We start from the raw sequence: 15217 nt of genomic DNA, 5'->3' as shown, positions 1-15217 counted from the left end.
AAGTGACTTATCCATGATCACACAGCTAATAAGTGTCTGAAGCCAGATTTGAACTCAGGAAGATGAGCCTTCCTGACTCTAGGCCTGGTACTTTATCCACGGTACTGCCTAGATTAAGAATATCATAGAATGTCATCTCTACTCTGCAATTCATTTACTCTGTACTCTGTAGGACTGTTTTACTTCACATTCTTTCCCTTAGTTACCTATAATTTTTTAAAGGTAGTCTTTCCTGTGGGCAAATTAAAAGAGGACCCCAGTGCCTCAGTCAGGAGAGTTAGACAATGTAGGTACCCTGGAAAACAGGAGACAATTGGTTGCCAAGATAGAATAAAAAAAAAAAAACACTTCAGAAATAAATTGAACATTGGGCATTATCTAGTCCAACTTGTACCTGAGTAGCATTTCCTTCTACAGTGTCCTTGTTACTTAGATATTCGCTCTTTGCTCCCTTAATTGTGAACCCCCAAATTCCCGAGACATACCATTGAGTCCACTTTGGGGCAGCTCTTGTTTTCAGAAAATATTTTCCTCTATTGAGCCATAATTGCCCTCTGTGCAACTTGCATGTCACTCCTTGGCCTATTCTCTGTGACCCAGAAGAAGTCATCCTTTTTTTCTCTATGAAAGAGGAAGAGAGAGCCTACCATTACAGCAGCCCTTGAATTTGGGCTCTTAAAAAGGAAAGTCACAGTCATGACACCTTTCCTTTCTTGGGTCATTCCTTTGCAAATAGCATTATATTTTAGAATTTTTTTCCTCCAAATGTCTTTATTGCATCATGAAGCATTTTGTGAAGGTTCATAATATAATAATTTTGCCAAATCTCCTAAGCATATATGCTGTCTGTCTCTTTAACTAAATAGAAAGCACAGTAGAATCACAGGCACATGAAATGTGTTCATTTATTTACTGATCCTTGGAGGATAATCATATCTACTTTCACAAACCTTCCCCTCCCTCCACCCTCAGTACATTTGTATTTATCAGAAGTAAAACTTACAAGTTGTGATATTAAGAATGAACCCAGCAATAGTATGAACATTTTGCCCAAATGAAGCTAATGAAGATAACATTAAATAAATGAAAAGCAGGACCAATTAAAGCCCAGCACCATGTAGTAGAAGGACATTACCATGACCATCCTAGGTGATAGCTACACCCTGAACCCTGCTCCTTTAATTACTTGACCCTTTTGGAAGATGTGACCCAGGAACAAAATACAGAAACATTTCTCTGACTACCTGGATCATTTGGTATTGCACCAGACAGGGTTAAAACTAATAAAACCATATAGACAATATTTCTTCATCATTGTAGGGAAAGGGGTGAGTTTTCTTTTAGGTGAAGAAAATAGAAAACTAGTTGTAGGCTAATATTCTGACATGAAGAATGGAAGACTCAGATGTAGGGCCATATGTATGTATGTCATAAAGATAAGAAAATAGGCAGGGGAAAATCTAGAGCTAATAAATGTCTAGCCATTCAGGATTGTTCTACATTCCCAAGTTTTGTCTCATTTTCAAATGTGCTAGGATGTTCCAGGGTTAGAGAAATCAAGGAGAAATCTTTCTTTAGACTTTCTCATTTCCCGTTTTGTGTATTATCACTCATGACTGCCAAGTAGCCCCCAAGAGCACCTTATTTTAGAGAGCTTTCCCAGCTCTTCCTCCTCAAAAGGAGTAGTTGATGTTTAGTCTGGAGAAGAAAGACAAAATAGATAGTTGCCTTCAAGTATTTGAAAGGTTGTCATATGGAAAAAGTATTAAAGACTTTCTGTTGGACCCCAGGACTAAGAGCACTAAATAAAAGTTGCAAAGAATTAATTTAGGATCTAATGAAAAATTTTATAACAATTGGAGCTATTCAAAAGTGGAAAGGACTGCTTCTAGATGTACTAGAGTTCCCTTCATTAGAACTTTAAGCAAAAGTTGGATGATAGTTGTCAAGAGGATTACAGAAAGATTCTAGTTCCATTATGGATTGGACAGGGTAACTTCTGATATTCTTTCCCACTCAGATTCTATGTCTCTGTGAAAGTCAGTTTTGCAAAGTAAGTTGGATGGCTTCGCATAATAAATAAGGAACTTGGACTTGCTCAAATTAGAATGATTTTTAGCAGGGTACAACATAACAAAAATGTGTTTTAGAAAGATAATTCTGACAGCCATATATGGGATGAACTGGAAGAAGAGAGACAGGTGGAGAGAGATAGACAGAGAGAACTATTCACAAGACCACCATACTTGTCCAAATATGTGGCAATGAAGATATAGAGTGACTTCATTGGTGGAAATGGGAGTAGAAAGGAAATGGTAACTCTTTGGGGAGAGATGATATAATAACTTAATAAATCAATGAGCCATTTTATAGTTGGAGGTATCTCCAAAAATGAGCCATAATGTGAGCGGTTACTCTCTATTCCCCCCTATAAGATGACACATCTTCAATGACTGCATTAGCTGGTAACACAAAAACATTTTATGGAAGCATTTTTGTTGGCTTAAATAACATCCTGTGGGCTAGACCCAAAGTCTTATATATCAGCAAGTAGCTGTGACCATCTCTGATGTTAGGCCACATATACAAATGAGGTAAATACTCACTAACTTTATGCTAATTTATTGGAGCCTAGTTTAAATCAAGTTGATATGTAATCTGAAAAAATAGAATACTTTGTCCAAATATTCTAAAATACATATTTTCTATAAATTTTCTGATCTAACAGAGGTAGCATGCAATAGTAGGAAAAGAGTCATCATCCAATCCAGATGACTTAAATTTATGTCATCCTGCTTCTGAAAGTATTGGCTATGTGATCCTGGACAAGTGATATAAACTCTCATTGTTTCAGGCAACTTTTTAAAACTGTAAATCAACAAGAACTTGTCAAGCAATCTGGTGAAAGGAATTCCTCATCAAGGAATGACACTAGTCTTCTCCTTGTCCCTAATAAAGTGTCAGTCCACTAGAGATCCTTCATAAATGGCACATCAATTGGTATTAAACAAATAAAATCCTTCCAAAGTGCTTAAAAACAGTCTCTTTCAAGCAAGGAAGAGATTCTCCTTGCAGTCTTACTTATATCACCAATTGGCTTCACAGTCTCTTCTTCATAGAAAGTACAAAAATAATAAATCTAGAAAGAAAGTTATAGTGGAAGTACAGTGAAAAGGTTTCAAGTTGAAAAAGACTGTAAGTGGCATCTGTTTGAACCTCCCTCACTTTTCAGATGAAGAAACCTGTCCATTGATCACAAAGCCAGAACAATGTCTAAATGAATGATTTCACTGTGTTCATGACAAATTTGCCCTTCCTATTTATCCCTATCCAGTTAAGCAGTGTAGGGGGTACATAGTAACTGTTTGATCTTGAGCTCTTTGAATCACAATTTCTATTCCTCTGTTAATAATATTTGCCTCTAATTTGAAACATAGCAGCCCATTTTTGAAGAATAAGAGATGCTGTTGGAATCATTACTTATGGTTGCTATGGTGATTTGAAAGAGTTGTCTATTAAGAAATGGTGCCTTACAGTAAATTGTGGCAGCGATTTCTGAAATTAATGCCTGCAAGGGATAGAAGAGGCAAATTTTACAGCTTTTACTCTTCCTCTGAGAGAAAAGCCAACAACAGCAGACTATCAGTCCATCATGTATTGAATGAGATAGGACAAACTCCATATATAGGGAGCAACAGCAGTAAAACAGTCTTCTGGCATCCAATTCCCAAAATTTAAAATGACTCTTGTTGCCTAGAACACCACTGTCCAAATGTGGCCAAGCACCAACACCACTAGTAAAACCCCCCATATTCAGAACAGAGGAAATAACTAAATTACACTGATTCTTCTTAAAAGAGTTTTGCTTTTTCCTTGCTTCATGAAGACAGAAGAAGAGGAAAAGAATAAATAAGAGAATAAAGGTAATTTATAGATGGTAAAGAACCACGTACATGGTTCTTTCTTACATTAAAGCAGAGAACATTACACAGCTGAAGAAGCAGAAGCCAGTCAGTGGAAGGCTTTAAACGATGACCCTATAAAAAGCACAAACTAAAATGATAATAATAATAATAGCCAACATTTATATGGCTCTTATTTATATAGCCAGGCACTGTACTAAGCCCTTTACAAATATTATCTTACTTGATCCTCACAGCACCGTGGGAGGTAGATGACATTATTATCCACATTTTACAGATGAGAAAACAGTGGGAAATAATATACAAATTAAAATAATTTCCTAAGAAAAAAAGTTGCTTCGAAAGTAAAATATTACATAAGTGTGAGGAGCTATTGCCATCCATGTTTTGGGTGGTTGTGAGGGTCAAATAAGATAATGTACTGACAAGTGATTCCAAAACTAGAGATGTGAGGGAAAACTAAGAGAGATATTTAGAGCGGAATGCAAGGCATTCAGGTTTTGACATCTTTGGTGTTCACTGTTTATCACATTCTTTATCCACTTGTTAAAAGGTGCTAAATAAACACAATGGAAAAGATCATAAATTCTAGACACCATATGGCCCTTTGTGAAACCTGTGACCCACTCAGATTAGCCTTGGTAAAGGACAATAAATCCTACCACATGGCACTAGGTGCTATTAAATCCTTGCTCTTCCTCAAGTGCTCACGCGGCTCTCAGATTATGATAGCCCTAAGAACATTCTGCACTACCAAAGGTCACAATTATCAAGGATCAAAGCTGATGCTGTTCCTGTACAATGATTGTAGTTATCTCCTACTGAACAACATGCTCCACCACACGGAGCCTTGGGCTTGGATGCCCTTTACTCGCACTGGGAGGTGGCTGGCAGTAAATATAAGGAAAGGAGCACTAGATTTGGAGTTAGAGGACCATTTCAGGCTTTTTATATAGTACCTGTGTCATGTTGGGCAAGTTATTTAATTTTTCTGTGCCTCAGTTTCCTTATCAAAAATGGGAGAAGTGGATAAGACAATCTCTAAGGTACCTTCTGGCTTCAGAATGATCTGTGCTCTTCAGATTTGACTAGAGGCCTTAACCCAAATGTCTTTTTAAAAAGCAGCACAAGAGTATATGGCTCTGGCTAGAATCCTAAAGAGATTCATGAACCAATCTGTGGGACTTGTGCTTCTAAGCAAGAATTCAAGCCTTTGGAATTGTGAGTTACTATGGACTCCATGATTCTTCTAATAACTAATAGCTTGGGGAAGCTGCCAGAAGGAAAGAGGAAAATAACTGTTGGACAGTACTAAAAAAGACCTAAGGTTCCTACTGTTATGACTCCTTAAAACTCTTAGCCGTCACTGAAGCAAAGAAATTTGGCCTGCCTTCTCCCCTTTCCACAACTCCTCCACAACTCTTTTGTAACTTCCTTTCTCCTTTGATGTAGTTTTTAATGCTCATTTAAACCTGAAACCATGAGAATAAAAATGTTGGAGTTTGAATAATATTAGTGTGCACACAGCATTACTTTTCTCCTTGTACCCCAATTTAGTTTATCCAAAGTCTAACCCTACTCTCCTCTTGGTGTCCTTCTGTATAACTATTAAATACTGAGGAAAAACTTTGTAGAAGCCAAGATTTTCTCATATAATGTAATAGGATAGTTTTCTGGTTATAAATGAGAGTTAACATTTAATATGTATTTGAATGTATGTTTAATACCAAAGACATACAATAAATATATTCAATCATTTTTTTCAAGAGCTTAAAATGAACTGTTCTCTCCCACATGGACTTTTTCCCCCTCAGTCTCTTTCCTTTGCTAGATAATTATTAACCGTCTAACTGGTTAGTTCAAGCAGCCTGTTCAAGAACCTTAAAAACTTGAATTACATCACAGCTTCTGCATTAGTTTGGGCTATTTTCTCTCTCCTCCCTCCCTCCCTCCCTCCTTCTCTGTCTCTGTCTCTCTCTCTGTCTCTCTCTCTGTCTCTCTCTCTGTCTCTCTCTCTCTCTCTCTCTCTCTCTCTCTCTCTCTCTCTCTCTATCTGTCTGTCTGTCTGTCTGTCTGTCTGTCTCTCCCCCACCCCACCAAGGTCATGCATTTTTAGTATTATAGTATTTCTTCCCTTCCCCAATCATGGAGTGTCATGATAGTAAAGGACACTATGCCATTGGCTTTCTCTGACCTACCTAAAGTCCTCAGAAATGGCAAGTTCTCCAGATGAAAGAAGGTTAAGTCACAGAATGAAAGAATCTCAGATTTTGGGTCATCCCTTGCCAAGAATTCCATCTCCATCTCCATAAGTGATCATCCATCCTCTTCTTGAAGGCACCTGAGTGAGAGCGCCTGCTAACTGCCCCCTGGGGCACCCCATTCCATTTTTGGATCATTCTCATTATTAGGGAGAATGTCTTTAAACCAAGTTGGAATTGTGCCATTGCATCTTCTACCCATTGTTCCCACTTTGATTCAACAATAATAACAACCTATTATATAGAACTTTAAGACAGATGAAGCATTTTCTACACAAGCTCCATGAGGCAAGTTGTATAAACATTCTTATCACTATTTTAAAAGAAGCAGCCAAGACAAAACAGTGCATGTCTCCTCATACCACAAAGAAGGAAGCTTTGGAACTGGACCAAACCATAGTCCAGGGTTCTTGATACTTTTCCAAGTTGCCTCCATACTGATTCACATCATGGGAACTAGAAATGGTCTAGTAGGAGTATTCATCTCTTCTCTGGGCTTGCAGACATACTGTACCTGTCATTCAGAATATTGATTAGATTGACTTTTCATTCCTAGGAGGGCAATTGGGTGGCCTGAGAGGAGAGGATGGTGAGCTTATAAATAATTGGTCCTTATTAGCAGAGGGCCAAAGCTGATTTCCAGTACCACAACCTATATTAGGTACTGCCCAATTTGACTAACATGAAATATTTCCCCAAATCCATAACAGGGAGAGCGAAGAGGGTCTCTGGCATTTATTCGTTCACCGAGTACTGACAACATCGTCAATGTGGACTTCAGCACTCCTCGCCCATCTACTGTAGAAGCCTCAGTCTCTTATCTACTGTAAGTATTCATTTCTCTGGATTTTCCTTCTGTAGAAATTATGACAGATGGATGAATGCCTGGGTACCTGAGCAGAAGAGACTTAGAGTGGATAAGTCAAGGGTAGCCCATGCCTATTGTGTCCCATACCTCTCCCTACCCTTTGAAGTGATCAATTGCCTCATTCACCCAAAGCTTCTCTTTTAGCAGTGTTACTGACCAGTTTTAATTAAAAAGAAAAAAAAACCCAACAGAAAAGGAAAGGAGTCCTTGTTCCTTGGTGTCTGATGTTCTTTTGACTTCTGACAACCATTACAGTTGGTTAATCAATGAGTGCCTTTTTAGAAGACTTTACATTGAGCTACCAAATCCTGGTTATGTTTCTAGTAAAAATACAATCAAAAAGGGAAGGGAAATAGTGGGGAAAATTGTACCCAATATCCCAGCCTGTCTCCTTCCTCTTATGCAAAACGTTGTTTTATTGACCATTCAAGTCAAACTGTGTTTATCTTTCCATTGTGGCATGATAATAAAATGAAACAAGGTCATTTAGGGGGCAGGCATCAAAGGCAGCAATGGAAAGTGTCTGAATTCATCATCCTGGCTCCTGGAGTAGATTATGTTCCATCAGAAGAGACCTGAGACATTACCAACTCTAACCCTTTCATTCTCTAAATGGGGCAATGAGACCCAGGGAGAATTGACTGACTTGGTACCCAGTGGCAGTGGCAGTACTTTTCTGCCTATGAATTAAAAGGAAAAGTGACTAGGGATAAAAGAATCATGGCCTTAGGCCCTGGCACAGTCATGCTCTTTAGTTATTTTGCAATTCATACTTATTCGTAGTTGAGAAATAATATATTTTGTTTGTTTGCTTCCTATTTTAGAAGAGAAAATGTCAGTACTGTTTGTCTGGACATGCAAGCTTTGGAGCAGAGGAGAAAGAGTATTCGGGATACAGAGGACACTGTCACTCACCATACACTGCAGCAATATCTCTACAAACCCAGACAAGAGGTGAATGGTCACCATATATGTCATACTCAGAGTTTTTATTAGGGATGATACTTTGGACTTCTTTGATAGGCTAAAGGCCTAATAAATTAATAACCCTATTCAGCATAACTCTCAAAACAGAGAATAAGTTGACATAAAGGGGTACCTGACCTTCCCCTCACCACAACATATCTGCAATTTAGGGCTACTGAACATGGGCCTTAAATTCTCCCTCCCATACCTCACCCCAAAGTAACTAGAATGGGGATAGGAGCAGTAGGGTAAGAAGGAGTTAGTGGGCCCACTCTGCCTGCATCATTGAGCATAAACTCTTGGTTGACCCCATGAGCAAACAGAAGGTTGTGCTCCATCGAAGCTAAACTTCTGGAGTAGCTAGGTGGCAGAGTGGATAAAGTTCCAGGTTTGGATTTGGGAGAATCTAGGTTCAAATCTCACTTCAGACACTTCCTTTTTCCAAATCCCATTTGCCTACTCTTAAGAATTGTTACTGAGACAGAAAGTAAAGATCTTTATATTTTTAAAGCTATACTTCCTTCTTTCTGCAGCTACACAGATAAGAACTGGGCAAATTATTTAGCACCTGTGGGTCCTTTCTCTATGTTGAATTAGAAAGGTGCAAAAAGAGCGAATGGTTGGTGAGGATCAATAAATAACTTCTGAAATAAAGCCCATGGATTTTGTTTCATCATTCCTTTGCTTCTGCAAAAGCCAGTGAGATTATAAACTTATTTCATTCATATATTATTCCAGCTTAGGCCCATAAGTTTTTATTTCATTTTTCCTGAAATAATAAAGTACAAAACAGAATTAAAGATCTTCATGCACCAAAGCAGATTTTATTGAATGGCTCTGTCAAAGTTGATGAGAGAAGGAAACCCTCGTAGATAGGTCATCTAGGAGAAATTGAGTAAATATGTGAAGTAACTTTGGGTTCATAAGTAATCCAAAGCCCATGAAGTTGTGTGCATGACTCAAGTGTGGCTTAACTACCTGTTCCTTTATTGCTTCATTTGTTTCCCTTTCTTCTCTGTAGTACAAACATCTCTACAGCCGGCATGAGTTAACATCAAATGAAGACGAAAAACAAGACAAAGAAATTTTCCACAGAACAATGAGGAAACGCTTAGAGTCTTTCAAATCTACCAAACTTGGAATAAACCAGACCAAAAAAACAGCCAAACTCTACAAGAGAGAGCGCGGTCAGAAGAGGGTAAGGCACATAGTTTTATCTAGGACAGTATTCAAATTAAAATACATGGGAATAGCACTTTCATTCTTTTTCCTGAAGAGAAGTCAGTAAGAGGTAGTTCCATTGATCCCATTCAAGGGAATTTAGTTCCTGAGGACCTGTAGTTTCACCTCACACAGCCAGTCCTTTGGTATGGACCCTGAAGAGGTGAGAGGCAGGTTGATATGGTGGGAAGAACGCTGGACATGGAACAATGAAAGCCTGTTTTTGAATATTACCTCTAATGCTTAATAGCTATGTGGCCACAAGCAAGGTGTTTAGCCTTTCTGAGCCTTCCATTTCATCCTTCCTAGAAGTTTTAGGATCTGCCTCATAGGATTGTTGCAAGGATCAAATAATATAACATATGAAAATCTTGAAGCGCTACAAGTTATTACTATGTTGTCAGGATTAAACTATACAATGTATATAAAGTGCTTGGAAACCTTAAAGCTCTAAGAAAACATCAACCATTATTATAACAACCATTATTATGTTATACTATGTTAACATTATATATCATTGTATATTACATATATTAACATTACTATATATTAACAACCATTATTATATTTATTATAAGATCCTATGCATCCAGTGCAATGGTTCCTAAAGTAATGAGTCCCTCTTCCTCTCAAACAAAGATGTCTCTGATAAACTTTGAGCTGTTTTTTTTTTTTTCCCATTCCATTTTTGTTTTACAGAGAAACAGTAGCATACCAAATGGGAAAATACCAATGGAAAGCCCAACTCGTGATTTTACCTTTAAGGAGAAAGGTAATTATTTAATTAATTATTGTCCTTTAGACAGAATCTATGACTGCTCTTGAAAGAGCCACCAGCAGATTCTGCTAGGCAGGATGAATGAGGAGATGGGGGAGGAAGGCAGTATTGCTTGAGAGGCTCCCACCTCAAACTGCTCAAATGATCCTTTCTGGAGAACTCACTCCGTCTCTCAGCAAGCAAGCCAACTCTCATGTACACTTCCCTAGCAAGGGTACCAGGGTTCCCACAGTAGCTCTTTCCCAGTTCTATAATGACCATGTTCCTCCTGGAGTGTCAGGACTTAAAGAAAGGTTGCTGTTGAAAGGCAAGTCAATAATAGGGTGAGGTGGGTTAGCCCCAGGAGCTATTTACAAATCCTTCCAAAACCAGCCCCCCTTGGCTTATGATATCTAGGCTTATTAGAATGGGAATCATGAAGAATAAGGAGAAACGATGTTATAGTCTTTTTGTTACCTATAACACTAGTCTCCACTGGAGTTCTGCCATGATACACTCTGTGGCTCAAAGAGGACTCTGGATTCTTAAAAGCCATCCCAAGCAGAACAGTAGTTCCCATTATAGGACTGGCAACAGACTCTGTCTGTCATCCAGAGACCAGCCCCAGCTCAGAAATTCTCATCATCAAAAGGTGATGAATGTTTTTTTTATGGCTACAACAACCCATGAAACCATCTCCTAGGGCATGTCAGAGTTATAGTCCCCATTGGTGGAGGGAGTACCCATACTGATGAGACTATGGACCCTTAAAGCAGTGAAGAAAGGATATTCTTCTGCTTCTCAGCAAATACAGAATGTTATAGATCATCCCTCTAATTCTCTTTTGCTTTATAGTGTTCTGTGTTTTCACACTCCCTGCCTTTCCCCTTATACCCCTCATCCCTGACCTGCCCCACCCATCCAAAGTGTGGATTGATAAGGACTCATGGGATAGGTAGGTGGCATTTAAGAAAAAATCATTGGAATTCCATTCTATCCCTTCTTCCAAATTTTTTTTAAAATCTTTACCTCCCATCTTTGAATCAACACTGTGCATTGGTTCCAAAACTTTGGAAGACCAGTAAGGGCTAAACAACTGGGATTAAGTGACTTGCCCAGGGTCACCCACCTAGGAAATGTCTGAGGTCAGATTTGAACCCAGGACTTCCTGTCTCCAGGACTGGCTTTCTATCTCCTGAGCCACCTAGCTGCCCCAGCCCCTTCTGAGTTCTTAATCCAAAACCATCTGTCTCCTCCTTGTTCAATGTTACCATAAAATTGATTCACTAGTCTGCTTCTTCTCTGGAAAACAATCCCTGGTTAAGACTGTTTCTGGGGAAATATTGTGTAGCAGTTATATCCTCTCTAGGACAGAGACCCAAGATGAAAATCCCTATCGCTTCTGCACAATCTTTTCATGAGTAGTGCTGCATACTTTTGGATATTGTCCTGAATGGCCACCAGCTTGAACTCAACCCTGTGTTTCTGGAATGCAGAATTTTGTCCATAATTTTTCCTTCCCTTAGAACTGGAATTTTCAGACCCAGAAGAGACTAATGAGTATGAAGCGGAGGAGATGAGTGGTGGGATTGAATTTCTAGCCAATGTTACTCAAGACACAGCCACAGATTCAACTACAGGTAAGGGGAGGGGTAAAGATGTTTCTGTCCCTGAGAGAGGGATCATTTAGGAGAAGAAAACCCTGTGAAAGAGGTTGCAATGCAGAAAATGGGAACATTGTCCAGGCTTCAAAATGCCTTACAAATAGTGAGATTGCCTAGAGGTTACATTTTGAAATATGTCCATGCCTCAAAGAAATGTAAATTTCTGGACATTCAGGGGAGTTTAAGTCATTTCCATGCCACAATGAGGCATTGGAAGGAAACTTAAAGTAGTTATTTTTTTATTATGTGTATGAGTATATTATTGATATGTGACTAAGTGAATAGAGCACCAAGACTGGAGTTTGTAAAACTCATCTTTTTGAGTTCAAATCCAGCCCCAGACACCCAGTAGCTATGTGACCCTGGGCAAGTCACTTCCTGCTGCTTGACTCAGTTTCCTCATCTGTAAAATGAGCTGGAGAAGGAAATGGCAAACCACTCCAACATTTTTGCCAAGATCTCTAAAGGGGTCATGAAGAGTCAGGCAGGAGTGAAATGATTGTACACATAAGTATCTAGTTTAAAGCTTTGATTTTTGTGTGTATATATAAAATATATAATTATATTTACTAAGAAGGGAACTAATTATCATGAAATAGCCTTATTTTACCTAAGATCATCATTCTGAGAATCATAAGATTAAGTACTAGATCTTCCTTGATTTCAAATAGTGTAAGAAGAAATTTAAGTAATTTTTAATCACACATGAAGATTCCTCTATAATAATTTGATAAGTTGTAAGTGTGGAATAAGATATACTAGGACTAGGAACAGTATTAAAAGCTGCTACAATGATGAAAGAAAATGGAAATATACTTCCATTTACCTTGGCACACACTCTTGATGTTATGACAGGGGAAACTGGTCTCCTAGCTGTGCCATTTCATGACCAAGTCACCCAAATGGGGGGATGCCCTGGTCCTAACCCCTATTACAAGTATCTGTTCCTGAAATCTATTTCATAAACCCTGTTCAGCATATCTATTTTGAACTTACATTCTGAACACCGGGCCCTGTTCATGACCTCTACTGAGTCACTGCCAATGCTTATAAAATCTGTAGGATCTAAGAACTCAGGGTATCAGACCAAACTGGGTGTCTGTAGACCCTAGTTTTGTAATCTTCAGCTCTTACAATAAATCCAGTTTTACTCAGATCTTTTGCCCATTCTTTTTCTTTTTAACAATAGGTCCATTTAAGAGAAGGATTGAAAGAGAGCTAAGATAAATGTAAGATCATTCCAGGTGGTGTGATTTTGGTCCATGACATTTGGAGCTGGGGAATCTTGTATCCAGTCCATGTAATTTCATTGCTATACCAGCAAGTGGCCCTTTTCTTTTCAGGGACTACCCGCTATGAGGCAAATAAACCAGGACCTGGTGCTGAGGCAAATTGGACACTTAGCCTTTGAAAGAATCAGCTCCAGGGGTCTGTACTTCCTTGAGGCCCGACATTGCTTCTGCTCCCCTCCAAGCAGACTGGCAGATTCTTTGACTCTCCCTGCACTGATGTGACCTCCCATTACCCTTCTTTCCTAGGAATTGATAACCCTGTTTTTTCAACGGAAGAGGACCAGAGCATCTTTACAAAGGTGCCACCATGGTTGTCTCCTGAGGAGACAGTGGTGCCATCACAAAGGGCACGTGTGCAGATTCCATACTCTCCCAGCAACTTCAGACGTCTCACACCAATCCGGCTCAGCACTAAGTCAGTCGATTCCTTTTTGCTAGCTGACAGTCCAGAGGAGCGGCCTCGGTCTTTCCTTCCAGAATCTACACATATGTAAAAATTTTTTTTAATGCAACCTTCATATTTTTTTTAACACGTCTCCTCTACTGTGGCTGTCTAACAAACTTTTTCATCTTTTTCTTCCTCAGATTAATTTTCTTTCTGCCCCTCTGACTGTATTTCGTACTTTTTCCTTTCTCTCTCCTGTGATCTGAACCTGAATTTTGGCTGGACTTCTTTCTCTAGGAGGCATGTTGTATTCACTCCTAAGGAGACTACCCCTGATACTTCCTTGATAGAGGTTCTGCCTTTTCTTAGTCAATTCCAATAGATACAGATTGATTTTCCTTGTGTCATTCAGGTAGCACTTCTCTGACTATGTACAAATGTACTTCTTCATCTAAGTCACTTCTATTTATTCTACCTATGATTTGTTTCTTTGATATCAAACTTTACTTAAGACATGATTTAAAAAGAAACTAACATTTTGCCATAGTCAATGAATTTTTCGATGAAAGCTTTTCAACCCTTAAGATAAAGCTGCAGCCTTCAGATTTGAGTGAGGAGGGAGATGAGCTAAAATGAGGAATTAGGAAAGTAAATATAGTCATGGCCCCAAGGAAAGGTAAGAAAAGGTAAGAAAAGAAAAAGAAAAGTGCCAAAAGCACAAGATACTATATGGACATTTGAAAGGTTTAGGAAAGGAATCCCAATCAGGAATCAGGAAAGGTCCTATTTCAACCTTGATATAAAAGCTATTAATTTACTGGAGAAAGAAAAATAAAACTCAAGAAGATCAGAAACCATAGTGTGATTATATTTCCCTGGGAGATAATTAAAGTTAGGGATCACAGGAACCCAGTACAATCCCAAGAATAGGCTGGGAACCTCATCATTATATAGGTGACTGCTCCCCAGGTATCCCTTTGCCAAAGATGAGAGAACCAGAGATATCAAAACTGTGGGAGGGTCAGAGATTCCAGACTGACCATACCTTTAACAGTTCTACTGAGGAGTGGGATACACCTACAAGGCAACTACTACCCTCTATTGGACAGAGGCTTTGAGGGGATTGGGGGCGGGGTTCCTGCTTGCTCTCTTGGGGGTTACAGCAGCTTCATTGGGACTTCTATCCCAGGAGAGCATTACCATTTAGGAAAGTCTTAACGTAGAGCCATGAGCTAAATGGGCCAATAGGTCAGTTGTCCTAAGAAAAGTGGTAAGAAAACAAGAGTGTCATGAGCCTTCCTACCCCCAACCTCAGAGGTTACCCCCAAGAACTTATACAAGATATCAATACTGAGTCCTTTTTCTTTTTCATGCTTAGAAATTAAATTAAAGTGCTTTAAAATTGCAAGGACACTTACAGCTACATGTTATATTTTTCTTTCTTTCCCCAGTCCCTGAGAAATGACACAAGAAAGTATCAGTCTATGAAGCAGCAGGGAATAGTCCTGTTAAAAAAGAATGGGACTGAGGCAGGATGAGAACAAAGAGCTGGAAGTCGTAAGTTTCTCACTTCCAGTTTAGCCAAACTTCCTTCCTTCCTAACCAAGAGCAATAAAAATGTAAACAAACAAATAAATAAGTGCATAGATAAATAAGTAATAAATGGAAAACAAAACAAAAACTACAAGGAAAACCTTAATAACTTCTGTTTTCTCTTTATACTTTGTTTATCAATGCTGACTAAGAGGCCAACTCTATCTGCCTTAAACTTTGGTCTTGCCAAGATTCTTGAGGTGGGTCCAGGAATATGGCAAAGCCTTATCTTTTCAAGAGGCAACTGTAAGGAAAATCCAAGGATTTTCTAAAAATAATTTTAGATT

The 15217-nt window shown here is 38.8% G+C and overlaps 1 protein-coding gene across 1 annotated transcript in view; it reads left to right on the top strand.

The window, feature by feature from the left end:
• The window catches only part of SLC9A3 (solute carrier family 9 member A3), a 132272-nt gene extending 118826 nt beyond the window's left edge, over positions 1–13446 (top strand). The window contains exons 11-16 of the mRNA XM_044665160.1: positions 6895–7010; positions 7877–8006; positions 9040–9216; positions 9939–10011; positions 11523–11636; positions 13199–13446. Of these exons, the coding sequence (XP_044521095.1) occupies positions 6895–7010; positions 7877–8006; positions 9040–9216; positions 9939–10011; positions 11523–11636; positions 13199–13446 (858 nt within the window). The remainder of the gene's footprint in view (positions 1–6894; positions 7011–7876; positions 8007–9039; positions 9217–9938; positions 10012–11522; positions 11637–13198) is intronic.
• The last annotated feature ends 1771 nt before the right edge of the window (positions 13447–15217 follow it).

Source organism: Gracilinanus agilis, chromosome 1 (assembly GCF_016433145.1).
Source record: "Gracilinanus agilis isolate LMUSP501 chromosome 1, AgileGrace, whole genome shotgun sequence".
Lineage (NCBI taxonomy): Eukaryota > Metazoa > Chordata > Mammalia > Didelphimorphia > Didelphidae > Gracilinanus > Gracilinanus agilis.
The sequence above is the reverse complement of the archived record's forward strand: the minus strand, read 5'-3'. Positions and strand labels throughout refer to the sequence as shown.